The sequence below is a fragment of the Macrotis lagotis genome, chromosome X, assembly GCF_037893015.1.
Source record: "Macrotis lagotis isolate mMagLag1 chromosome X, bilby.v1.9.chrom.fasta, whole genome shotgun sequence".
Classification (NCBI taxonomy): Eukaryota; Metazoa; Chordata; class Mammalia; order Peramelemorphia; family Peramelidae; genus Macrotis; species Macrotis lagotis.
Genome location: NC_133666.1, coordinates 209,655,107 through 209,681,608, shown reverse-complemented (window position 1 = coordinate 209,681,608; position 26,502 = coordinate 209,655,107). Strand labels below are relative to the sequence as shown.

Sequence of the window (26,502 nt, the reverse complement as noted above, 5' to 3'; positions counted from 1 at the left end):
TGGTGCCCAACAACTCCAAGAAAAATGCCAGGAACAGAACAGAAGTCTGTACACAATATTTGTGGATCTGACCAAGGCCTTTCATATCGTCATTCATGAGGGTTTATAGAAAATTATGTCAAAATTTAGTTGCCCAGAGAAGTTCACAATTTCATGACGGCATGCTTGCCTGGGTTCTGGTTAGTGGATGATACTCTTGAGACTTCCCAGTCACCAATGGATGAAACAAGCATGTGCCTTGCTCCCATACTTTCTAGCATGATGTTTTCAGACATTTTTTCAAACACCTTCACTGAGGATGAACATGGCCTCAAGGTCAGCTACTGCACTGTTGGCAAATTCTTCAACTTGAAAAAGCTACAAACCAAGACTAAAGTGGAGTGAGTGTTGGTATATGATCTTCTGTTTACAGATAATTGTGCACTCAATGAAACCTCTGAAGCTGGAATGCATCAAAGTATAAATCGATTCTTTGCTTCTTGTGCTCAATTTGGTGGAACTATTGGTTACAGCAAATTGATAAGTTTTGAGTACTGTGGGCAAGTTCACTTACCTTGTCAGTGTCTTCCAAGAAGGTACACATTGACAATGATGTTGACACTTACATTGACAAACCCAGCTCAGTATTTGGGAGACTCTGAAAGAAAGTATGGAAGTGGAAGGATCTCAATTTTGGATATTATCATGTTTTCACCGTTTTATTTTATTTTGTTTTTTTTTGGGGGGGGTTGTCTTTTTTTTGTTTTTTAAAATAAAGCTATATAAAGCTTGTGGAAGAAAGTATGAGAGAGAAGAGGTTCGTTTCCAGATCCAAAGGTCTTTCCTCAATCCTCATTCTTGATCTCTCTGTAGCCTCTGACAGTTGATTACCCTCTTCTTCATAGTTTCTTTTCTAGATTTTTGGGACACCACTCTCTCCCACTTAGCTGTCCACTTCCCAGTCTCCTTTGTTAGATCCTCATTAATATCATGCCCTCCACATTGTAGTTTCTCAGGTTCTCTCCTAGGCTTTCTTTATTTCCCACTACACTGCCTCACTCCATTATCTGATTCTCAAATTTACCTATTCTGCCCCAAGGCCTCCAATCTCTCTAATTGCCTTTTTTTAGGTTTTTGCAAGGCAAATGGGGTTAAGTGGCTTGCCCAAGGTTACACAACTAGGTAATTATTAAGTGTCTGAGACCAGATTTGAACCCAGGTACTCCTGACTCCAGGGCCAGTGCTTCATCCACTGGGCCAGTGCTTCATCCACTGCGCCACTAGCCGCCCCTCTAATTGCCTTTTCAAAATAATTGAATGGCCTGCAGACATCTTAAAGTAGACTTGTCCAAAATACAACTCATCTTTCATCCATACTCTTCCCTACACTTCTATCTTCCCCATTTTAGTAGAGAGTAACCCTATCATATCAGTCCCTCAAGATTGCAACCTAGGAGTTACCCTCAACTCATCTCTCATCCCACATATCCAATCGATTACCAAGGGTTATCAGTTCATTTGCATAATCTCTTATATAGGGCTCCTTCTCTATTCTGACACTGCCACCATTCTGCTTGAGAACTCATCACCTCACGTTAGATTATTGTTGGTAGTTCTGCCTGCCTCACATCTCTACTCCAATTCATACTAATGTGACATTCCCAATATGTCCTCTCAAACTCCAACGACTATCTACTCAGGAATCAAATGCAAAATGCTCTGCTTGGTATTCAAAGCCTTTCATAATCTAGCCATTCTCTACCTTTCTGATGTTTATACCTTACTTCCCACAATGATACTGGCCTCCTAGCTATTTTAGGAACAAGATACTCATCTCTTTGCTCCAAACATTTTCTCTGACTTCCTTACCTTTACTTAGTGACTTCCCTGATTTTATAATCCAACTTAAATCTCATATTTACAGGAAGTCTTTCCCAACCTCTATTAATTTTACTGCCTTCCCTCTATTATTTATCCTGTATATAGCAAGCTTTGTGTATATTTACATGTTGTCTCCCCCACTTAGATAGTGGGCTTCTTGAAGTCAAGGGCTAACTTTTGACTTTTGATGCTTAACATTGAATTTAGCACATGGGCACTTAATCTATATTGATTTATTAACATTCCCTGCTGAGCATGGTGATAATGCCAAATCTTACTGCACCTTAGTGCTGTGTCAGGCAGTTTAATGATGATTAACTCCTTTCTTATTTCATTCGAATCTTGAGCTGAACCTTTGGACTGCCTACATATTTGTTGATAATCCACAAGATTGAATTAAAATGGCATCATTTGTTCACATCATGATTTGAAGTGAGGGAAAGAAGATGCAAATATATAGGATGGGATAGTCAGATGACAATATAGGTGATGTGAAACACTGGCAAAGACCCTTCTGGTGGTATATGGAGATGACTCAATGGGAGAAGGAGGAGGAGGGGAGGAGGGCTAAGGGAAGGGTCTAATAGGATCTAAACTGATTAGCCTGTTGGGTAAAAAGGAGGATAAAGATACCATTAAAGGGAGGCATTCCCTGGGCATTTTTTTTTGTTTTTCTTTAATTTTTAGCCAAGTATTTGTTAAGTGTGGAGGTGTTTTTTGTTTCATTTTCTGTAAACATGAAGAGAACATTTACATCCAAAGGCATAAGGTGGAAGGGGGGGGGGAGGAAGAGTTGTTAAACTAAAGACAAGAAGAAAGAGTTCAAGAATGAACAATTCTGAGGAGATGTCATCCCTGCTGCTACTTCCATGAAGAAGGAAGACAAGTATTCATCCCAAACTGGTATCCCAGTTCCTCCCAGTTGGGAGAAGGGATACTCCCTGAATTCTGAGCAATTCCTAATTCTATCACCTTATCTAGATCTAGATTCTAGTTGATTCTTTGAATAGGATTGGAGTGAGGTTAATGTCTCTGTATTTTAATGTCCTTCTATGAAAGTGGGGGTAAAGATAAAAAGAAATGGTTTGAGAGAAAAATTGCAGATGAGGTCAACAATTTGGATCTGTTTGACAAACTGACAAGCCAAATCCTCACAGGAGCCTTATCTGGGCATACTTTAGGGAGCTATACAAAAAGATCTGATAAAGCTAGTTTCACCAAGGGTGAAGATGTTCCAGCAGCATGAAATGGTTCATATTTTTATGTACATTTTAAAAATAAATTTAATGAACTGAAAAAGAAAGGAAACCTCTGGCATATTGTGATTGGGCAAAACTTTCCCATGGAGGCCTGATTGGTCCTGGCTTCTCAGATGAGGCTTTCTAGTTATCCAGAGGCAGTTCCAGAGAGGCCTAAGATCTCACAAGTTACCAAACCCTGATGACATGTTAACTGTACATTTCTAAATGGAAATGAAGGAGTTCCAATCCAGGGAAGCTAAGTGCCCCTATGTCCTTTCATAATCTTACTGTCTTAGGGCAAAGCAAATATTGGATATTTATTCATTGACTTTTGAGTGCTTCATTTTGTCCCAACATTGACCCTGATTGCCATCTTATTGCCTTTGGAGCTGTACCCTTATTGGCTTTAGAGCTGTGCCTATACTCTTGGGAGCAGTCTTGGCAGATGGGAACAAGATGAGATAGCCCCTTTGCTCATAGCCTGTTTGAGTTGAGAGAAGAGTCCTGTAAACACAGGGGGTCCTCAGGTAGCAGGATCTTGCATAGCACTCTCTTGCAAAAATCTGTCTGTGTATGAGGAGTCTTCTCTGTGGGACTTGGAGCCTGTTAATATGGCTCATTAGTTTGAGGTTGGTTTTTTAGAATGGTAAAGAAAGCACTAAGTGCAGAATTTCCTGGATGTTATTGACTATTCTGCATAAATTGAATGACCATTTCAAATGAAATAAACTGGTATGAAACATTCTGGGTTTTTTTTTTTTTAGAATTTTGCAAGGCAAATGGGGTTAAGTGGCTTGCCCAAGACCACACAACTAGGTAATTACTAAGTGTCTGAGGCCGGAGTTGAACCCAGGTACTCCTGACTCCAGGGCTAGTGCTTTATCCACTGCACCACCTAGCCACCCCAGGGATGAAACATTCTGAAGCTTGAGATAGAATTATTAATTTTCAGTGTGATGAAAGCAGAGAGACAACTAATAGAAATGGTGGCTTCACAAATAAAGGAATCTCCTTTAATGGGAATGAGGACTGAGACCCCAGGCAAGAAACCACTGCTTTACTATAGCCACAGATCCAGGTTCAAGTTCCTGTTGAGATCCCAACAATTCGACTGGAGGAGAGGAGATGTGGGAAAGAGACTCATGGTAAGATTGTTACTCCTTGTGCAGAGGATATCTGTGGATAGAGTCTCAACCAAGGAGAGAAGTTCAACAAGGAGAAATTTCGAGGGAAATCTGAGAAATCTCAGAGAAATGGCTTCTGAGAGAGTGAGCTAAGTGCTTAGAGACTTCATGGACTTCCTTACATGGGGAGAATTCTCTGAAGACCTACTTTTATAATGACACCCAAATTTATTAAAGCCTCTGGAAGACAACTTTATGCCTTTTGAAGTGGTTGAGATGGTTGAGATGGGACAATATTCACACCCAGCCATTTAAATATTAGTTTCTCTTGCAACTGGCTTGTAGCTGGTCATCTGAAAAGCAAAGGTTGAAGTTCCTAAAGGACCAGAAAGGATGGGTTTAGTTCAGTGGATTTATGCTCTCCCTCTCCCCCAGGGCCTGTTATCCCTAGGTTTCTTCAAATGCAATTACATTTTGTCTTCTGTGTGGAGTCCCACACAGAGTTTAGCTATGGGTCTCTCCCACCTCTATACACTATAAAAATGTGGGTTGATTACTGGTGAAATCTGACCAGGAGAGTTGGACACATATTGCTATTAGTACAAATTGACACTAGGAAAAGAAAAAAAAATTGCATAGCATATTGATGATCTGCTAGGTGGACACCATCCCAGATGGAAACTTTGGGCATGGCACCTGAAACATGAGGTTGATAAGAAAACAATAGATGGCCAACCCATGGTAGTGCTAATAAAACTGTACAGGGAAATTAAGCACCAGGATACCAGGAACCCTCTACCCTCACCCAAGCCTGGGGATTCTATAAAAAGCCCCTATCCCATTTAGATCATTCATTAATGGCTATAGAGGATAGTCCATAAAGAAAAAAAGGGTTTAATATTTATACAGGCTCTTTCAGCAATCTCTAAGTGTATTGTGAGTATAGTCAAATGCAGAGCTCTCCCATGTAGTTAACAGTATATAATATAGTATTTTCAGGCCAGTTTAAGATATTTCTTCTGTGCCTATACTCTTGGGAGCAGTCCTGGCAAATGGGAACAAGATAAGATAGCCCCCTTCTCTGGTGATGGAGATGAAGGAAAATAGTATAACAGACCCCATTACAATACCCTGTTACCTTTGAGGAAGATAGTGGCACCTGACAGCTTACAGTGAATTGTAGAGAAGCTAAACAAAGTCAACAAGCCTACCTCTACAACTGTTCCTGATCCTGTCTATGCTGACCAGATAGCCCAGGTTCGGGGTAAATTGTATGGGGCTATTAATCTCATTCTTCTGACCCTGAAAAATCCATGTTTCTGGAAGTCTCTGTCCATAAAGACCCAACTAGGTGTAGCTTTTGGCAGGTACAAAGGGAATGACCAAAATAAGTCACTGTCAGACATTAGAAGCTCCAAATTTTCTAGAGCAACTATTTATTATACTGCTTTTGAAAAGTAATTTCTTCTTTGGTGGATAATTACTGAAATCCCAATGCTCAGGGGCCATTAGTCCCTAGCTAGACTCTGATTGGGATGTCTGCTTGCTCTCTGCCAGACAAAGGCTAGGTTTGTTCTCTGTTGGTACTGGTTGTTCCCAAGTCAGTCTCTGGAAGCCATGTGCTGATGGAAGGCTCAAGTTGGAATAACCTTATTCTGACATGAAACTCAATCACGGAGGGCTAGAACTTCCCAGGGGTCCACTTCCTTTATTCAGTCTTCTATATTCTCTCCTCAGTCACCCCAATTTGTTTATCCCAGAATCTTTTACGGATTCCAGGGATTCCTCTGTGGATTCCTGGGTTAAGTAAGGGGAATCTAGAGGTGATTCTTTCTTTTTCTGCATGGATTTTTTTTAAGGGAGTTGGAAGGAAGATTTTCTGTCTTTGAACATTTTCTTCATGTAGTTTTAGTATTCTGAGATGCAGTTTGCATGATCTTAGTGATACACTCATCAAGAATAGTAACATGCTTTTTTGTCTGAAGCTTCATAGATCTCTAGAGCTGGAAAGGACCTCAGAAATCATCTGCCCTAAAGTCTAAACCTCTTATTTTACACATGATAAAACTGAGGCCTAAGAAAATTAAACTGGGCTAGAGTTAGACAAGTATAAAATATACCACTTATACTTTTTTTAAAGGTTTTTGCAAGACAATGGGGTTAAGTGACTTGCCCAAGGCCACACAGCTAGGTAATTATTAAGTGTCTGAGGTCAGATTTGAACTCAGATATTCCTGACTCCAGGGCCAGTGCCCTATCCACTGTGACACCTAGCCACCTCAACTTATATTTTTTTAATATGAGATTTGAACCCAGATCTTCTGCCATTTCCACTGAAGCACTCATTTTGAACTCTAAAACCTTATCTATTTTTGTTCCGTTTATTCCAGGGCAGACCATACACCTTGGAGTTTGATTACTCAGTGTTGAGTGGGTATTGAGAGGGATGCCAGAGTTGGTGAGAGCAGTAGATAACAGAAATATAAACTCTTGGAGTTTTTAGAGAGGTGTGCAATTCAAACCTCTCTTCAAATAGCTGAAGGGAGAGAAAGACTCTAAGAAGGATCTGACATGAAGGGAACTGGTAGTCTCTATCATGTCCCTCTCTGCATCTTGCTACCCTAGCTTAGGGAAATTTCCCTTTGAGTAAGATCTGGGATTTTCTTTCTTAACTAAGCTGAACTATTTTTCTCCCAAAGGGAGACACATTTGGTCTGTATTGTCTGGTATATATTCTCCAATATATATCTCCTCTGATTTCTTCAATATACATTTCTCTGATTTACTATTTACTTGGAAAAATTACTTTATTTCCTATTTGTTCTCTGTGTTCATTGTGGAATAGGCATTTGGTGGAAAGGAGGTAAAGCCTTGTATATAGAGCTTGGCACACTCTTTCCCCACTAGGGAATAAGCAAAGGTTTACCTTAAAATTCCATCCTTTACACTAATGATATTTAATATAATTCTAGCATGATATTTTTTTCTATTTGAGAAAAAAATGGCCTGTCCCTGGCCCCAATCTCCTGATTCACCTCCTGGAGAAATCAAAGTCTCCTTTGAAGAAAGGTGGGTGGAAGAGACAATAGAAATGTATATTCTTGCCTCCCTGTGAGCTGCATCTAGACAGAATCATGCGGACACATAACCTACATGGACAAAAATAACAACACCCACACCACACATCTTTATATAATCTTTTGCATAAAACTATACTTTTATAGACAATGGAAAAAATCCTCTACCACATTTGTTCACTGAACATTTATCCAGCAATCTGAACAAACTAGTCCATAGCTGAGAACCTGGAACAAAGTAAAAAGAGCTTTTTAGCAGTGAAAATACAAGTTACAAAGTCCACACACTGAAGTTTAGTACTGTATTCACCAGAGCACTCAGATCCTCAATAAGAGCCACATTTTCACTTTGGATAATTTAAACATGCTAAGTTACCTGATTTTCCAAGCCACAACACATCAGAAACAACAAATTATAAGTAAAAGAATGAGAAGGGAAAGGAAAGGAACAAATATTAAGTGCCTATTATAGATCAGGCTAAGTTCTTATAAATAGTATTTCGTTTGCTCCTCTCAACAGCTGTAAAATGGTTATTATTATTATTATTATTATTATTCCCATTTTACAGTTGAGGAAGCTGAGGCAGAAAAAGGTTAAGTGACTTATCTGAGATTTCAAAGCTAGTAAGTGACTGAGGCCAGATTTAAATTGACTTCCTAATTTCAGGTCTAGCTCCCAAATAAGAGCCAAATAGCCCTGAAGTCATTAATGGTATTTTTTAGTCAAAAAACATTTTATAAGGGTCTACTGTGTTCCAGATCCTGTACTAATATCTAGAAGTACTAAGGGAGAAAAAACTTCTGTTGTCACACAATCAAAGAATTGCAAAATTTTAGAGTTGGAAGGCACCTCAGAGTCTCTCAAATCAGAGCTATACTTCAAAAGTAATCCCCTGCTCTAATACCCCTGCATGATGATTTCTGTTGAAAGAGAAATTTGAGAGACGATCTTTTCAAATTTGTTGTTTTCCTGACATCAATCCCATATTTCTTTCTTTGCAGTTTCCATTCAGTTTTTCAATTTTTATCCTCTGTGAAAAAGCAAGAGAGTATTTCTTTTCAATTACATTATGAGATCATTGTGTTTTATCTAAGCCTTCTCTTCTCAGGGTGAAATGTCCCCAGTTCCTTCAACCAGTCTTCATGTGTCAATGAACTCAAGGCCCTTTAATACTGTGGTCAGTCAACTTTTAAAATACTGTGCCCAGATCTGAAAAAAAATAAACTAAAAATGAGTTCTTAACAGGGCAGAACTTCAGAGGTCTTTTGAACCCTTATTCCTAGCTGTTCTGCCTCTTCTACTGGACTCCAGAAAGAGTGAGCTTTTTTGGCTGACACATTCCTTTACATATTGAGCATGTAGTTCAACAAAACCCTTATCTCTTTTCCAGACAAGCCATTGTCTGATCAATTATATCTTATAATTTTGAAATGAATATATTTAGCCTCAAAGTAAGACTTTACATTTATTATTATTTAATGTCATCTAATTACCTACAATTCAATGATCTAGCTCAGATGTATCTAATTTGTGGCCAGCAACACTCCCTAGTGTAGCCAGAAATAGCTTAAAATGTAATTGGGAAATTTTAATAAAATAAATAAAAATACAATATTGCATAGACAATCTTAATTAGTGGTTTTCTAAGTCAATATGACACCTGCAGGGGTCCATTTTTATTTGAGTTTGACACCACTGATCTAGCATACCATGATCTTTTTTAGATTTTGACTCTGTCATCAGTTTATTAGCTGTCATTTTTGACTTTAGGCTATTTGTAGGATATTGGACCATAGGAAATTGAACCTATCAATGCTTATTCAAGTCATTGATAAAAATGGTATAAAGCAGCAAAAGATCCCTGGAATAATCCATTGGAAACTTCCTGCTAAGTTGTCCCTGAATCATTCTTTGTGTTAAGCTATTCAAACAGTTCAAAATGCAATTTTTTTCACAAGAATACTATATTTTATGAAATGCTTTGTTAAAATTTAAGTAAACTATATCAGGAGCAGCTAGGTGGTGCAGTGGATAAAGCACTGGCCCTGGAGTCAGGAGTACCTGGGTTCAAATCCAGTCTCAGACACTTAATAATTACCTAGCTGTGTGGCCTTGGGCAAGCCATTTAACCCATTTGCCTAGCAAAAACCTAAAACAAAAAACAAAAAAAAAAAACTTTATCAACAACATATCCCTTATCCACCAGTTTAGTAATTCTTTCAAAAAAAGAAATAAGGTTAACCTGATAGGACCTATTTTTGATGAGACCATGCTGGCTCTTTGTAATCACTCCTCCTTTTTCTAGATGTTCATTAATAATCTCTTTAATTCTAAAATTTCTCCAGGAATTAAGGTCTAGTTCACTGGATTATAGTTGGAGACTGTTCTATCTTGTTCTCTCACACATTTAAAAAAAATAAGAACATCTCCCCATCTTCAGTCTCTGAAGTATCTGTTTTTTATAAACTTCAAGTTTTGATGGTGTTAGCAAGCATAACTGCCTGTGTTTTCAATATCCTAGGATATCCATCTGGGCCATATGGCTTGAAGTTATCAAGGATAACCATAGGTTCTCTTACTACTTTATTATTTAGTTTGGTTATCAATTTCCTATTGCCCCTTTTGATTTATTATTTCCTTCACACACATATACTTATATGCACACAACAATGTATTTGAAGCATGTATTTTAGATATATAAATATATTCATCATTGGGACATATATATTTAAATAAGTATTCTTACAGCAATGAAAACATTGCCATAAAATTGTCATTGTCAGAGATAGTTTTAAAGCTCTACTTTGCTGTGTCTATAGTTGCTGAATTATTAATATGGTGTTTGTCCTTCATTCTTTTTAAAAATTTTTTTATTTATTTAAGGCAATGAGGTTAAGTGATTTGCCCAAGGTCACACAGGTAGGCAATTATTAGGTGTCTGAGGTTGGATTTGAACACAGGTCCTCCTGACGTCAGGGTTGGTACTCTATCCATTGCACCACCTAGCTCCCCTGTTGTCCTTCATTCTTTTTTTAAATTCTTTTTTGGCAAGGCAGCAGAATTAAGTGACTTGCCCAAGGTCACATAGCTAGGTAATTATTAAGTATCTGAGACTGAATTTGAACTCAGGTCCTCATTCACTGTGCCACCTAGCTGCCCCTGTTGTCCTTCATTCTTTTTTTTTTTTAGGTTTTTTTGCAAGGCAAATGGGGTTAAGTGGCTTGCCCAAGGCCACACAGCTAGGTAATTATTAAGTGTCTGAGACCGGATTTGAACCCAGGTACTCCTGACTCCAAGGCCGGTGCTTTATCCACTGCGCCACCTAGCCACCCTGTCCTTCATTCTTGAAGAAGACCAAAATGATATCATTATGTCAGGGTAAAGGTATAGTGTGTCCAGCTATGACTGATCAGATCAATATAGCTCCGAAGGTTCCACAACATATAATATTTGGTGTGGAGATGTCTATAAATTTGCTTATTTCATGTTCCTTTTGAGCAACTGCAATTCTACTTTACTCACAGATCACAGCACCTTCTTTGGTATGGTTATACCATGCTGGTGGTCCTGTGCTTCCCATATCTCACAATCATTTCCAAAGTTCTTTAGAAAGCCTTGAAAGTGTCCTTGTACCACTTCTTCTGAGCTCTATATGAACATTTGCATTGTATGAGGTCTTTGTAAAACAATCTTTTAGGCATACATAGACATGGCATTCAGACAATGTAGCTACCCCATAAGAGTTGAGCTCTCTGCAGTAGAATTTGAATACAATGGCAATTTGGCTGAAAAAAGGATCTTTTGTTGTCGGGTGATCTTCAGAATCTTTCTAAGAATTCACATGGAAACAATTTGATTTTCTGGCCTGGCATTGGTAGACTGTCCAGGTTTCAAAGGTAATAGCAATGAGGTCAGCACAATGGCTCTGTAGATCTTAATTTTGGTAGTCAGTCTAATACCTCTTCTCTCCCTCACTTTCCTTCAGAACTTCTCAAATACTGAATTAGCTCTAGCAATGTGTGCTCAACCTCATCATTCCTGGAAAAGGTACTTGTATTAATTTACAGAAAACACATTTGAAGCATAAAGATGAAGAGAGAGTAAAATAAGAGGGTAAAGCAGAATTTATTATACCTCTAAGGAATTTAAAAAATTAAGGTTAGGGATCATGATCTCAAATAATGCAAAAAAGTAGAAAACAAATGAATGAATGAAAAAAGCTATGTGTAAAGTACTCTGATATGCACTGAGAGTACAAATAGATAAAATTGAGGCAGGCCTTGATCTTTAGGGATTCATTATTAGGAGAATACAGTACATAGGAGGTTTCAGGTACAGTTCAGATAGAAAAGTTGCATGGTCTTTGGTGTATAATGACAAAGTAGTTAGTGGTGAATCTTCTCCAATATCATTTTCTCAGAGCTTATCCATTTCTGATATTGAACAGTTGGCAGTGTCAAGGGCTTTTGTCTCTAGAACCTTCTTTTATGTGTTTTCAGTAGCTAAATTACTTAGGAGGTAGGGCTGTAGCACCTTCAGAAGCAGTTTCCAGTTTTTATCTCTTATTTCTCTGAATGATGGCCATGGAGATGTGGCTAGACATTGGTCACTGATTTGGGAAATGCTACTGTTCCTAGGGTTATTGAACTCAGGACCCTGTGTTATCTCCATTAGGGTCTGAGGGAAGACACTGGTCAAGGTGAAGCAATGGTTTGATTCACCTAAAATATGTTGATTCTTATCTCTCCCTCAGGGTAACTTTTGCTCATTTAGTGGCTCAGCAATTGGGGAAGATGACATTTTGATGTTCACTCATTTTTTAAATTTTTTTTTTATTTTGGCAATGGGGTCAAGTGACTTGTCCAAAGTCACACAGCTAGACAATTAAATTAAGTGTCTGAAGCTGAATTTGAACTCAGGTTTAACTCTGACTTCAGGGCCATGCTCTAACCACTACGCCACCTCGCTGTCCCTATTCATTCATTTTCAATCATGTCTGACTCTTGGTGACTCCATTTGGGGTTTGCTTGACAGATACTGGAGTGGTTTGCCATTCTTTCTCCAGTTCATCTTTTTAATTGATGTTTGCTTTCAGTTATGTCTGACTCTTTGTGACCCCTTTGAGAATTTTCTTAGCAAAGATATTGGAGTAGTTTACTATTTCCATCTCCAGTTCATTTTACAGATGAAGAAACTAAGGCAGACATTACTGTGTCTGAGGCCAGATTTGAACTCAAAAAGATGGGTCGTCCTGACTTCAGGCTCAGCACTCTATCCATTGTGTGGTTTAGCTCTCCATGATATCATTGTGTATATGTGTGTGTGTTTGTAAGTGTATAAATGCCTCTCACTCTGCTATTTTACCATGGGGGAGGGGGTGAGGACAGATAGTTTTAGCACCAAAGGCTAATTACTAGTAAATCTCTTTTTCAAAGTTAGCAGTAAGCATTCAATAATAAATATGAAACACATCTGAGTAGAAGAATGAATATATAAGAATAAATGAGAGGGAGGGAGGAAAATGCAGATCTCAAAATCTTGCAAAAAAGTGAGTGTTGAAAACTATCTTTGCATGTTGGAATGATAGATAAATTATATTAAAAAAATTTTTAAATAGAGGAAATAAGCACTTTGAAAAGTAGTGAGAACAATCAGGGAATAAGGTGCAGGAAGTCCACTTTTAGCAGCCTTTAGGGTTTCAGGATGCAGGGAATAAAGGAATATACTGGGTGTCCAGATTTCCCACAGTTCTTCAGCCTTGGGGAGATTTATTATCTCTCATTCAAAAGTCTGGGTTTGCCTCTTCCCCTTACCTCTCCAAACTCTTTCAGCAGTCTTTCTGATGAGAAATCTCTTCTGTACCAGCACATGTTCAGAAGTCTTAATCAATCATGAATCAAATTCCCTTTGTACCTATTCAGACTCAGCATCATAGACCTTTAATTTAAGAAACTACCCTGGAATTTAAAACAACTCAGAGGTACCACCTAATCCCATCAGATTGACTAATGTGACAAAAAAATGAAATATTGGAGGGGACATGGGAAACTGAACACTAATGCATTGTTGGTGGAGTTGTGAACTGAAACCAACCATTTTTGGAGAACAATTTGGAACTATGCTTAGAAATCCACAAAACTGTGCATACCCTTTATTCCAGCAATATCAAAGCTAGTTCTATATTCCAAAGACATCAAAAAAGAAAAAAGAACTTATTTTCTTGAAAATATCTATATAATTTTTTTTTGTGGTGGCTAAGAATTGAAAATCAAAGAGATAAATCAAGAATGGCTAAAAAAACCTAAAGAAGCAGTGGTATATGATTGTAATGGAAAATTATTGTGATAAGAAATGACAAGCAGGATGATTTCAGAAAAAACCTGGAAAGACTCACATGAACTGATTCATATTAAAGTGAACAGAACTAGGAGAATGTTGTACATAGCAACAGCAATATTGTTTGATGAAGAACTGGGAATGACTGTGCTATTCTCAACCATACAATGATCCAAGACAATATCGAAGAATTAATGATGAAGCATAGTATCTGACTCTGGAGAAAGAACTAATTTAATATTGACTACAGAATTAAGCATAGTTTTTTTTTCACTCTTTCTCTTTTTTTTTATTTGAGTCTTTTTTGTACAAAATGACTACTATGGAAATATTTTACATAAAAACACATGTATAACCAATATTGATTGCTTACCATTTCAAGGAGCAGGGAGAGGAAGGAAGGGAGGATATAATTTGGAACTTAAAACTTTAAATAAAAATATTAAAAAAGAAAGGAAGAAAAGAAGAAAGTGACCTGGGATTAGGGCAGGATAAGGGTTATACTTCTCTGGAAGCTCTAATCACGCATTAGACCTTGCTCAGGTCTTAGATTTTCTATAGGTTCCTTATACAGGGAACCAGTGGACTATGTCCCTGCCTTTATGAACATTTATTGAACCTATCAACTACTTATCTCAGCCTTTTTCAAAAGTCTGAAGATGAATACAGCTTGGTTTTAGATTAGACTTTTCCATAAAGTACAAATATTTTATATTATAATTGTTTTAAATCTATTGTACTTTAATGTATTGTAATGTAAAACATTAATAACAAAGTTGCTCTCCCTGAGAACTACCATGAGATCTATCAGAGGCTGGCTCATCTCCTAATGGAATAGGCCAGGGTTGCAAATTCTATTATCCCAGGCCTTGTTTGCTAGAGATTAAAACTGTCTTCAAGTCAGTAAGGTAAATACCCAATTGGAGAACTGGCAAGTTTCTGGATACCTTCTCTGAAGTCCTGGCCTAGATAGAATTTTGTGAGCAACCTTGCTGTCTAGACCTCCCTTCTTAGCAGAATTAACATAATATAATAACTACTACAGGATGTGATATTTTTATGTGACCAGTCATGGGTTGAGCCAGTCCTTTTTTTTTGATGCCCTTAACTAATTATGATGCTCAAATCTACTAGCAGAGATCTTAAAAAAGAAGGATCCCCTTGGTCAGTAATTATATCCAAAGGACCAAGATTTTAAAGGTGTTAAAGGAATTTTTGATCTCCTTTTATTATTCAGAACTCAGAGGAACTTGAATCCTTGGAAACATGTAAATCCTCCTCCTCAATAAGTCTATTTCTGAATTCTGTGGTTTAATTTGTAACCTGATTTAGGTTATCTATAGACTTTGTTTGATAAGTTTGTTTTCTCAGGGAACGGATGAAATTATGACTGTTTAAATTTGTTCAACTTTTATGACATTGAAGGAAGTCTCGGATTATGTATCTATATTCTCCATCTGTTATGGCCTTAAAAGGAATGTGTAAGATTGCAATAAATAGAATAATTTATCTTGTTTATGGTGAGGTGGTTGGGGTTAAGTGACTTGCCCAAGATCACAGTGCTAAGTATCAAATGTCTCAGTCTGTATTCGAACACAGTTTCTTTTGATGCCACAGCTGCTATTATATTCACTGGACCATTTAGCTGCCCCCTATACTCTGTTGAAATTTTTCTCATGAAGGTTCAGGTTTTCTCTGCAGTCTGAACCTATTTTTTAACATAATAATAAAACCTAATTTTTGACTTCCATAATTTCATTACTGTAGAAAATATATATTCAGCAGCAGTTACCCACCACATGAACTCAGAGAGAAGCTATTTCTCTCATAACAAAGGGAAAGATAAAAACTACTGTTTCCCTTACCCATCCCAAACATATTCAGGCAAATCTCCTGAAAGATAAAGGCACAAAAGCTGAGCTATCTTGAACAATACCATTGTAAATAATAATGTACCCCACAGGGGCTTTTAATGACATAGGACTAAGAAATATGCTTCTGGGAAGATTAGATAGAAAGCTGAACTGAAGAGCAATAATATTTCAGAAATCTGTCTCTGTGGGGATGTCTTCTTGAGGTGATGAAGTAAACTAGTGACACATGACAGTGTGTGTCTTGGTTTTATTTCTGTTTTTATTTCTGTATTGAAAAGAAGCAGATAAAAATTCAGAAGTGGAAGGGCTGTTCATTCCCATTCATTTTAACAAAGGCTGAGCTTATTGTTGGGCCACATAATAACCAAGTTAATATACCCCTGAGATCACCCTTGTCTGGTAGTAGAGTCAAGTCTTAAATCTATGATGTTACCTCTTGCTTTGGTTTAGCTAGGCCTTAAGTTTAAGGTAAAAAAATCATAACAAATACTTATAAATTATCTTTTAATTAATTTGCTTGTATAAAGAATTTTCCTTTATTGTCTTTTTTTTCATATCAGGCCCTTACACACTCACAGTTAAATTGAATTAAGAATACTCTATAATAATTTGTCATTTGTAATACCTTGGATAAAAGTCTCAAGGGAAATTTGTCTTGGTTTGGCTTCATTGTATAAGACAATGTCTTATAACTGTATATTACTCTTTCTCAAAAAAAGCAAAACAAAACAGACCCTCTTTCTTTCTTATTCCAGGACATTCAAGGGATTGAACGAGTGACATTTGGCTTGTTGGATCCTGAAAAAAACAATCACAAAATTCTAGAATTTCAGAGTTGGAAGAGATCTCAATGGTCATCTAGTCTAACCCAGTCCTGAAAACTATCCCCAATGTGTTCATTTCATTGATGTCCACCAGTGAGGGGATACCACTATGTTGTCACTTCATTCCATTTTATACAGCTCTTAATTATTTTTTCTTAAGTAGCACAGAGGTTACCCAGAAATTGCTTGACTGTGGCCATAGAGACCGATGACTTTTGCTAATCTTTGTCCTTGACCTACCTTTAAAATTTATTCCAGTCTTATTTGCCAGTCTGTTCAATAGAACAATTAGCCTCCAAATTGTTTCAATTACTCTCATATCTCAAAATTTGAAGAACAATTCCATTTTTTGGTACTCATTCAGGGACTCTTTACCTGAGACACATGAACTTTTACAAAAAAAATAATAATTTTGATAATTCTGTTTTTCAACACAATTCCTTTGTAATCCAATGTGTTTTATTTTATGAATTTAAATACATTAGCCTGAGAAGGGGTCCATATAGGGTTCACCAGAATGTTAAAGAGGTCCATGACACCAAAAAAGTTATCAATTGTGACTAGTCTAAGGAATCCTCCCCAGAAAATGGAATAAATTTTAAATAAATTTAATTTTAATTTAATTTAATTTAAATTTAATTTAAATTTTAAATAAATTTTAAATAAATTTTAAAATGGTACCCAGAGTTGAGATTTGCCTGAAAAATTAAGTGACTTTCCTAGGGCCAAACAGCCATGTCAGAGAACCCAGATTATCCTAAAGCCAAATGTATTTATTATGCCACACTATCATCCTTCACTTTCAAACAATCAGTTAAGTAACAGAAAAGGAAGAACCCCTTTTGTCCCTTTTAATGTATGTGCAAATTAATGTTTATTTCTTTTGATGGTAAATTCCTAGAAGGCAAATACTTTTTTTTTAGATTTTTTTTTTCAAGGCAATGGAGTTAAGTGGCTTGCCCAAGGCCACAGGGCTAGGTAGTTATTAAGTGTCTGAGGTCGGATTTGAACCCAGGTACTCCTGACTCCAAGGCCGGTGCTCTATCCACTGCGCCACCTAGCCACCCCTTTAAATTTTTTATATTGTTCTAAATTCTGCTTTCCTCCCCTCTTTATTTTTATTTTTATTTTTTTTTTAGGTAAGGCAAATACTTGAACTCACTTCTCTGAGGAGCTCTTTGATGAAGATGATGATGATGTGCTAGTATCACAACAAAGTTTCTCAGAGAAGATGGAAATATTGCTTAGCAACTAGAAGTTCCAGGCAGGAAAATTCTTAATTCTATAATGAGAAAATAATAAGCATGAAAGGCAAGAAAGCATGTGCCTAAAAAAAGCTAAGGATCCTGGACTGCCATTCTTGGTGAGTGAAGCCCAAGAAGAAATCTGGCACTTCTTATTTTCCTTGGATTTTTCATGGAAATTAGGCCACATTTTTATATGCATGAAATGAATGGAATATCTTGACCTTATTAATTTCTTTGCTGCCGTCACCCAAAAGATCTCTTTGTATTTGACATTATTGATCAGTATGAATCATAAAAATTGTTAAAATTGATAGATTGGCCATACTGGGCTTTTTTTCTTAAGACATATAATGTGAACTCAGACTTAAAGTGATGGATACTTTGTTATTTATGTCTTACATTACAATACCTTAAAGTATAATAGATTTAAAAATGATATAAAATATTTGTGCTTTATGGAAAAGTTTAATCTAAAATATTTTTAGTGTCAACTTTCGAATTTTCCTTGATAACATTTTCAGTAATTAAGAATTTTTCCCATTTCAAATTCTTTAATCAGAGCCATTCCCTCCCAAATCAAAACTCTTTTGTTTCATAGATGCAACTAAAACTAAATTCTATTAAAGTTTATACAATCAAGACAGATAAGAATATTTAATATTTATTATATTAACAGAAGAGATTGGAATAAGACAATGGGAACAAGAAACAAAAAAAATAAAGAAACAGGAAATATTTTTATATGGTGAAAGGAGTATGATAAGATATAGAATCTATATTGATATAGAAAGATAAGGGGATGTAAATATAAGAGTAAGAAAATGTCTGATGAAAGTCAAGTTAGAAGAATAAAGTTGACATCTAGCTGGTAAATCTAAGTTGAAAATTAAAATACGTGCTTGGAAATTGTAGTTTTAAAGAGGATAAATCCTGCCTCAAGCAGACCTAAAAGTAGGCGTTTAGATGAGATTTTAGAAAGTGATTAAGAAACATTAAGCCCAGTCTCAATGGTCAGCTGAAATTCATTCGAAATGTCCAATTCTTGGCATTATTTTGACTATAACATATATTCAAATAAGACAGCACATTTTGTGTTGGAAAGTCCATCAGTATTCTTCTCATCATGTCTATGTATGAGTGAGATAGAGCATTCCTGAGTGAGTGATTTAGCAATAACTTTACTAGGACGAAGGTAGAGAAATGTAGGACATCTTCCCTTTTACACAAAAAAAGTAGTGCTGAGAAATTTTTTTGATTTTCTTATCTTTACACATCTGTAATGGATACTAAATCTAGATGAATAATGACTAAGTCAAAGAGTGATTTGTTCCAGGACTCTTCAGCATCCTCTCATCTGCTGCTGAAGTCAGTTATACAACTCAGGGCTCTTTTAATAACCTGTTATATAGAGGTGCTAGTGAAGCACCTAGGTGATTCTTCAACATAGCCAGGAAAATGCTCACTATTCTATAGAATATGAGAGTGATAGAGAAAAGTTACTTCATCCTCTATTCCAGTAGTTCTCAAAATTCAGGTTGGTTTTATCCTTTTAAAAAATTATTGTGATCCCATCCATCTCCTAAGAACTATTAAAATTATATCCATTGGTATTTATAGTATTAGAAATTAAAATATCTTAGTATTATTATGAAAAGTTTTGACATCAAGGAATCCCTGAAAGTTTTTCAGGACATATATCATCACCACAACATCTTCCACTCCCCCAAACACAAACGTATATACACATAAATAACATAAATAGGCACACACACACACACACACACACACACATATCCGGGCAAAACCTCCATAGTTGATTTGTGAGTTTGCCATTGACAAAAATAACCATCACCTCAGTGTTAACTTACAGCTTGTCAAGCAGTCAATTAACAAGTATTTCCCATAGGTAAGACAATGTGTTAGACTCTCTGGAAGCAAAATAAAAAAGAAAAGTTTTTCTTTTCCCTGAAGGAATTTACATTCTGCTTGGGGATACAACATGCTCATAGTTGAATAAAATACACAAGGTAATTTCAGGATAGAAAGAAATTTAAAAAATTGTGGATGGAAAGGAATAAAAAATGGTCTCACAGAGAAGATGGCACTAATCTACCTTGAAGAAAGACCAGGATTCTAAAAAGGCAGAGAGGAGTGAGTATATTCCATTCATAGGATGCCATTGCAATGACTATCATTGGTCTCTTTCAGCCAGATAGGATCTTTAGAATTTACTTTTAGAATCCAAAATCCCTCTCATGGCCTGATGAAGCATTGGTGGAAGAGAACTTTAGTGAAATAATAATAATAATAATAATAATAATAATAATAATAATAATAATAATGATAATAATACTTACTAGCACTTTCAAACTTTTCAGATTGATCCATGGCAAAAATGCATAGATATTGCCATTGTAGAAACATGTAGATTATATGTTCTTTCTTAAAAATAAACATAATCAGGGCAACTAGGTATACAGTGGATAGAGCACAGGCCCTGGCATCAGGAGGACCTGAGTTCAAATCTGGTCTCAGTCACTTAATGATTACCTAGCTGTGTGACCTTGGGCAAGTCACTTAACTCCATTGCCTTGCAAAAACAAATAAAAATAAACCTAAACATCTTGAAATCCCCCTTTAATAAGATAGGTACTAAATTTATAAGAACAGCAAATTAAAAATACAAAGGGATTTTTCTAAAGGAAATTTTAGAGAAAGTCAATTAGTGCTTTCCCTGATTCCAATTGTAAATTTGAATAAGGTCTGCTATTACCTATGTATTAAAAAAAAAAGATATCTTCTACGTCAGAAGGTAAAAAGATTTTCTTTTGAATTTCTTTAATATGTCTCGGCTACAAATTTCTGTCAGATATAGGCAGAAAATTGTTTAACTAGATATCTGCATGGATCAACTAACATTCTTGTGCATGCCTCTCTACAGCTGCACACAGAAATGATGTAACAAGTAATTAGGTAGCATCACTCCACCAACTGGAGAATTAGGATGGGGGATGGTGGTTGTTCCTTTTTGTTCTGTTCTCTTCAAAGGGTGAGAGTAAAATTTGTATTCAGAAAGCTGACCTATCATTTGCTTAAAGCAATGTCTTCCATTTCTACCAGCATGAGGCAACACAAATCTTTATTCCTATCTCCCTCAGCCCTCCTATCCCAAAGTTCCTATTAAACACCACCCAGACCTTCCATTACAACAAATTTTTCTTCATCTTAAATCTTTTCTTAGTTTATACTCTTTCCATATATGCACTATTGCTGAAACCTGGCTTTCTCCCAATGACACAGCCTTTCTGGCCACTCTTTCCAATACTGGCTGCACCTTCATTCATTTTCCTTGGATCACTAAATGAGAATAGTAATATTTCTTGCTCATCATTGCTACTTTCACATTCTCCTGTAACTTCCATTACTCACAAATCTTGCTAATTCTTGTCTTCAGATCCTCAGGTCACTACCCTTCCTTCATTGATAAGTTTGATACCTGGTTCATAATTTTTCTTTTCTCCTTGTTTCCTGTCTATCAGGAAACTTCAACATACATACTGCTTCTCCCTCAAATTCTATAACCTCCCTGAACCTATTCATCTCCCTAGATCTATTCTTCCACCCTCCCCTTGGTCATAAACAAAAATGACTGATATCCTTGATTTTGCTACCATAGGCTCAAGAATTCTGAAATCCCCAATTGACCATAATCTATTGATCTATTGGCTTTTCTTCTCTCTCTCTCTCTCTCTCCATTCCCTTACAAAACTACTCTTCATCTGTACTGTGACCTCCAGTTTCTTGGCCCCTTCAGTTATCTCTTAGGTCTTCTTTCCTGAACTAATCACTCACTCACTTCTCCATCTTCTCCCCACCTTGGTGGACCAATTCAACTCTACCTTGTCCTCTCCTGAATTCCTCAGTCCCCATATCACATCACTAATTAGGCACAGTCAAACCCCAGTCTTGGATAACTTCTACCTTTTATTATCTCCATTCCTACACACATGCTGATGAAGGAAAGTAGAGAAAAATCACTCAAACATTTTTGACTAAGTTCACTACAGATTTTGGTTATACAACAACCTCAACTAGTCTCTCAATCCTACCTTATATTCCTTATCAATCCATCATCCTACTTTCCACAATGGCTTTTCCATGTCTTTTCATCATTCTTAAACATCCCATAACTCCACAATCTCCCAGCTTCCCCTCCCATTCTCTCTTCACCTTCTCAATTGAGAAACTTGCCTCATGTTTACAAGGGAAAAAATTGAGACCATTTGCCTTGAACTCCTATTTCTCCCCTCTTCCTCAGTTCTTATCACACTGATGCCTTCTGCCACTTTTTTCTTCACCCCTGAATCACATAATGAAGTGGTTTTACTCCTTACCAAGGCAAACTCCTCTAACTGCTGAAGGGATCTAATTCTATCCTATCTCTACCAAAAGATTGCCCATTCTGTCATTCTTACTTAATTTTAAATTATTTATACTTATTTTAAATTATTCCTTGCTTTCAATCCTTATCACCTGCAAACATATCCTTATCTTCAATATCCAAAAAACTCCAAACCAAAACAAAAGAAAACCCTCACTTGATCCCTTTAACTCTATGAACTTTCATTATAGATCTGTTCTATCTTTAGTAGCTAAACTCTTTGAAAAGGCAGAGTACAATAGTTGCCTCCACTCTTTCTATTCTTAACCTCTTAGAATCTGACTTCCCACACATTCCACTGAAACTTCTCTCATCAAAGTTTCTAATAAGCTTTTAAGAGTCAAATCCAATGGCCTTTTCTTAAACCTTATTCTACTTGATTGCAACTTTTGATATTGTTGAGCATCTTCTCCTTGTTGCTTTCTTCTTTCTGTTTTGGGATACCACTTTCTCCTGGCTCTCCTCCTATCTTAGATAACCTCTCTTTTTCTGTCTCTTTTGTTGCATTCTCTCTCAGATCACTTCTTTTCTGGACCTTCCTTCACTGGATGTTCTTGTCAGCTCCCATACCATCTCTATGATTGATGATTCTCAAATCTACGTATCCCATCTCAATCGTTCTGCTGACCCATATTTTCTCATCTTTGACTGCCTTTCAGATAGCTTGAACTGAATGCTCTATTGATATCTTAAACACATGTCCAAAACCATTCCCTCCCTTCTCCTGAAAGGGCAATACCACCCTCCTAGTCCCTTGAAATCTAGAAGTCATCTTGACTTATTTCTATTTTTTTAGCACCCCACTCCCCATCCAATTTGTTGCCAAGACCTATTGATTTCACCTTTTCAAGGTCTTTTGTCTTTGCAACATGTCCTCTCTTCTGACACTGCTACTACTCCATTTCAGGTCTTCATCTCTTCACATCTGGACAATTGAAGAACCTGATAATGGATTTCAAATCTTTCCCCAATCCAATCCATTCTATATAGCCACTAAAATGATTTTTCTAAAGCATAGGACCCATTATCCTTGCCCTGCCTTCTCCACACCTACTAAATAAATTTCAGTGACTCCCTATTATCTCCAGGATCAAATGCATAACCCTGTCTTGTTTCAAAGTCCTTCCTAATTTAACCTTTTCTACCTTTCCAGTCTTCTTATACCTTACTTCCTACCATGTACTCTTCATTCCAATGACACTGACCTCCTGGTTATTTCACAAATAGGACACTTGATCTCTCAATTCTGGACATTTTCTCTGCTGTGCTACATACCTGGAATCTTCTTCCCTTTCATTTCTGCCTAATGACTTCTCTGGCTTCTTAATCCCAACTAAAATCCCATAGTTCATTGTAAAACTTCCTCAAACCTTCTTATTTCTAGTGTTATTAGTATTATTTCATAATTATCCAGTATATAAATATGTGTGTATATATGTAATATATATGTGTGTATGTATTTGTTTGCATGTTGTTCGCCCATTAGATTGAGCTCCTTGAGGGCAGGAACTATCTTTACTTTCTTTATTGTATTCCCCAGTGCTTAGCACAGTACTGGCACATAGAAGGTGACAATAAATGCTTAATGATTGATTGCCTTCAATAAAGACAAAAAAATGATTTAACTAAATTCACTGATGATTTTGCTCTACAAATTAATATGATCCTTAATTCCTTAATCTTTAGGTCAGGGAATCAGACTTCAGCTAAATAACTCAGCATTTTATAATCTCTAGTTTCTATTCTTATTAAATAACCCACAATACAAATGTATGCAAAACATTGTATTGCTGTTTGTGAATCCACTATCCATTGCACATCAAACCATCCCAGAGTTAAAAATAAATATAAAAATCATATTCCAGTTATTTACCCCTCACTCCCATTGCCATTCCATAATTAGAGTAAATTTATCAAAACAATAAAATAAAAGTATTCTTACTGGTGATCAGGAAACCTCCCAAACAAAACATAAGCTGTAGACTTGAGGAATAAAGTAATTTTATGTCAGTGATCTTTTCAGCGGGAAGTAGAAAATTTGACAATATGAAAATTAGAGAGGGTTCAAAGAAAAGTCACAGAAAGAGAATAAAACCCCTGAGAAGGAAAAAAAGGACTGGTATTATTTATCCAAGAGAAGATAAACTTGAGTAGGGAGTCATTTAATAATTGTCCTCATGTATTAACTAGCTTTTCTTAGTATATCCCTAAAAAGGAATTGTTTTAAGCTGAAGTATGAGAAATTTAGGTCCATGAAGTATATGGAAGAACTTCTTGATTGCAATGGAATATTTTCTCTGAAGAACTTTAAATATTGGATTCTTTTTTTAAAATCTATGGCAGTTTATGAGTAGACCTGTTTGAAGCCTTGGGAGTTGAGGAGATGACTTCTCCAGGTTCCTCTAGCCCTGTGATTCTTACCCACTTTGGAAGGCATTCTGGTGATGGGAAACCAACAGCTTAAGGAGAGGCCCTAGAAGTATCCAGAGAAGAAAAGTGACAGCAGCTGGATCAATAATACCTACAAAGAGTATGTACCTATAAAGGTGAGTCAGGTCACCTTGGTCTAAGGTACTCCTTTGAGCTTGATTGAGGGGAAAAGGAGCACTGTTCTTGGGGTGGGGAGTCGAACATCCCAGGCAAATGCTTCGTCAGCTGGAGCAGGAGAAATAGAAGGGTGTTTGCCTGTTGACTACTGGAAGGGATCCACAGCAGGAACCCTGGGAGGAAGGTCTGGAGAGGAGAGGAGTGAGCCTCCGGGACACAGCATCAGCACCAGAGAATTGCACTCTACCTCATTGTGTCTGGATTCTCAGCAACTGTAGTGTCACCCCATTCAGTGCCTTATTTCTTTTCAGTTGCTGCAGGAGAGTAACAGCTTCCCTTTCCAAGTGGCTGGACTTGGGGTTCATGCAAATACTGCCACCTCTGCCTTCTGTGGAAGAACAGAGGGAGGGAGGAGAGAGGAAGAAGACAGGAAGAGAGAGAGGGAAAGAGGAAGGAAAGAAGGAAGAAATAGGGGAGATAGAAGAGATAACATTTTGTCTTCCTTTTCTCCCTTTTCCTGGTCTCTCTGCTCTCTTCCATCTCTCTCAAGCTCTCTCCTTCACTACTGCCATTGCTTCTGTCTTGGTTACTAAATTCTTCCTTCTCCTTCTCCCTCATCTTTCCTCCTCCTCCTCCTCCTCCTCCTCCTCCTCCTCCTCCTCCTCCTCCTCCTCCTCCCTCCCCCTCCTCCTCCTCCCTCCTTCCCCCCTCTCTCCCTCTGCACCCTTGCACACCAGAGAGGAGCTGCTGTGTGTGTGTGGGAGAACAGGAGAAGGAAGAGGTGCCGCGGTGGGTGTGGGTGTTGTGGAAGGACACGGACTCGCTTCTCGTTCTCGCTCTTGCAGTCGGCGAGAGGAGCCCCGGGAGCCCGGTGAGCGGCGGGCGGCGGAGTCCTGCGAGGAAGATGCTGAAAGTCACCGTGCCCACCTCTCCCTCCTCCTCCGGGGCTTCCCTGGCGGCGAGCGCCTCGGCCACTCCCGACTACTGGATCGAGGGCTCCAATAAAGACCGTTTGGATGATTTCTTCGAGGTGGAGACTGAGCTGGGACGGTAAGGAGGAGGAGGAAGAGATGCGTGTGTGTGTGTGTGTGTGTGTGTGTGTCGGGGAGCTGCAGAAAATCGCCCGTTCTACCTCTCCATCCCTCGCTTCTCTGGCTGCCTGAGCTTAGCAAAACCAGACCCGCCGCTCCCGACTGCGTGCAGGTAAACAAACGCTTGTGCGTGTGTCCATCAGGGGGGTCACAAAATGAAAGGAATCTCCCCAACCTCTACTGTTCAGGGATACGGACTTTTCCCCCCTTTCCTTCTTCCATTATCAACATCATCATCATCATCGTCATCATCGTCCTCCTCATCATCATTTCAATTTGCTCCCTCGGTGGAATTGTGAGCGGACCCTACTTGGACAAGGTTTTCACCCTGCAGAGGAAATTGAGGATTGCTGTAATAGTATAGGGCAGTATCCGATCTCTACGCCATCCCTGCTCTCCCCAGCAACCTCCAGCCCCTCTCTCTTTTTTCAGGCAGCTTTCTCCTCTACTTTTGAACCCCTCTCTGTCATCCGCCTTACTTCAAGTAATCCGGGACTACAGCCTACTTCAGCGTCTTGGGAATGGGAGGAGCAGAGATATGACCAAAAATGTGAACATTTGCTTCCCCTCCCCCTACCCCATCTTGCTCTCTAAATTAAGTTCCATTGGAAATTAAACTTAAATACCAGTTTCCTTGCAGTGGCTGTTTAGGAGTAGATAAGCGAATGAATCACTTAAAAGAGTTTGTGGCAGAATAATAATTTAGTGATGCCTTAAAAAAACAATTCAAAGGTCCTAGATGGGTGATTATTAGTGAAAAGAGTCCTATCTATTCTTCTTTTATGTATTATAGTTACTTGTTCAAATTATGTAATAAGAAATCTCTCATGGGCTACAGA

At 37.6% G+C, this 26,502-nt stretch overlaps 1 protein-coding gene across 2 annotated transcripts in view; it reads left to right on the top strand.

Moving 5' to 3' along the window:
- The first annotated feature begins 17,643 nt into the window (after window positions 1-17,643).
- CAMK4 (calcium/calmodulin dependent protein kinase IV) overlaps window positions 17,644-26,502 on the top strand; it is a 209,297-nt gene continuing 200,438 nt past the window's right edge. Inside the window, exons 1-3 of one of the 2 annotated variants that reach the window (XM_074204471.1) lie at window positions 17,644-17,700; window positions 24,369-24,571; window positions 25,418-25,622. In XM_074204471.1, coding sequence (XP_074060572.1) covers window positions 25,477-25,622 — 146 coding nt within the window. In that variant the 5' untranslated portion in view covers window positions 17,644-17,700; window positions 24,369-24,571; window positions 25,418-25,476. Of the gene's footprint in view, window positions 17,701-24,368; window positions 24,572-25,112; window positions 25,623-26,502 lie in introns of those variants that run through there. The other variant, XM_074204472.1, reaches the window with a different exon arrangement.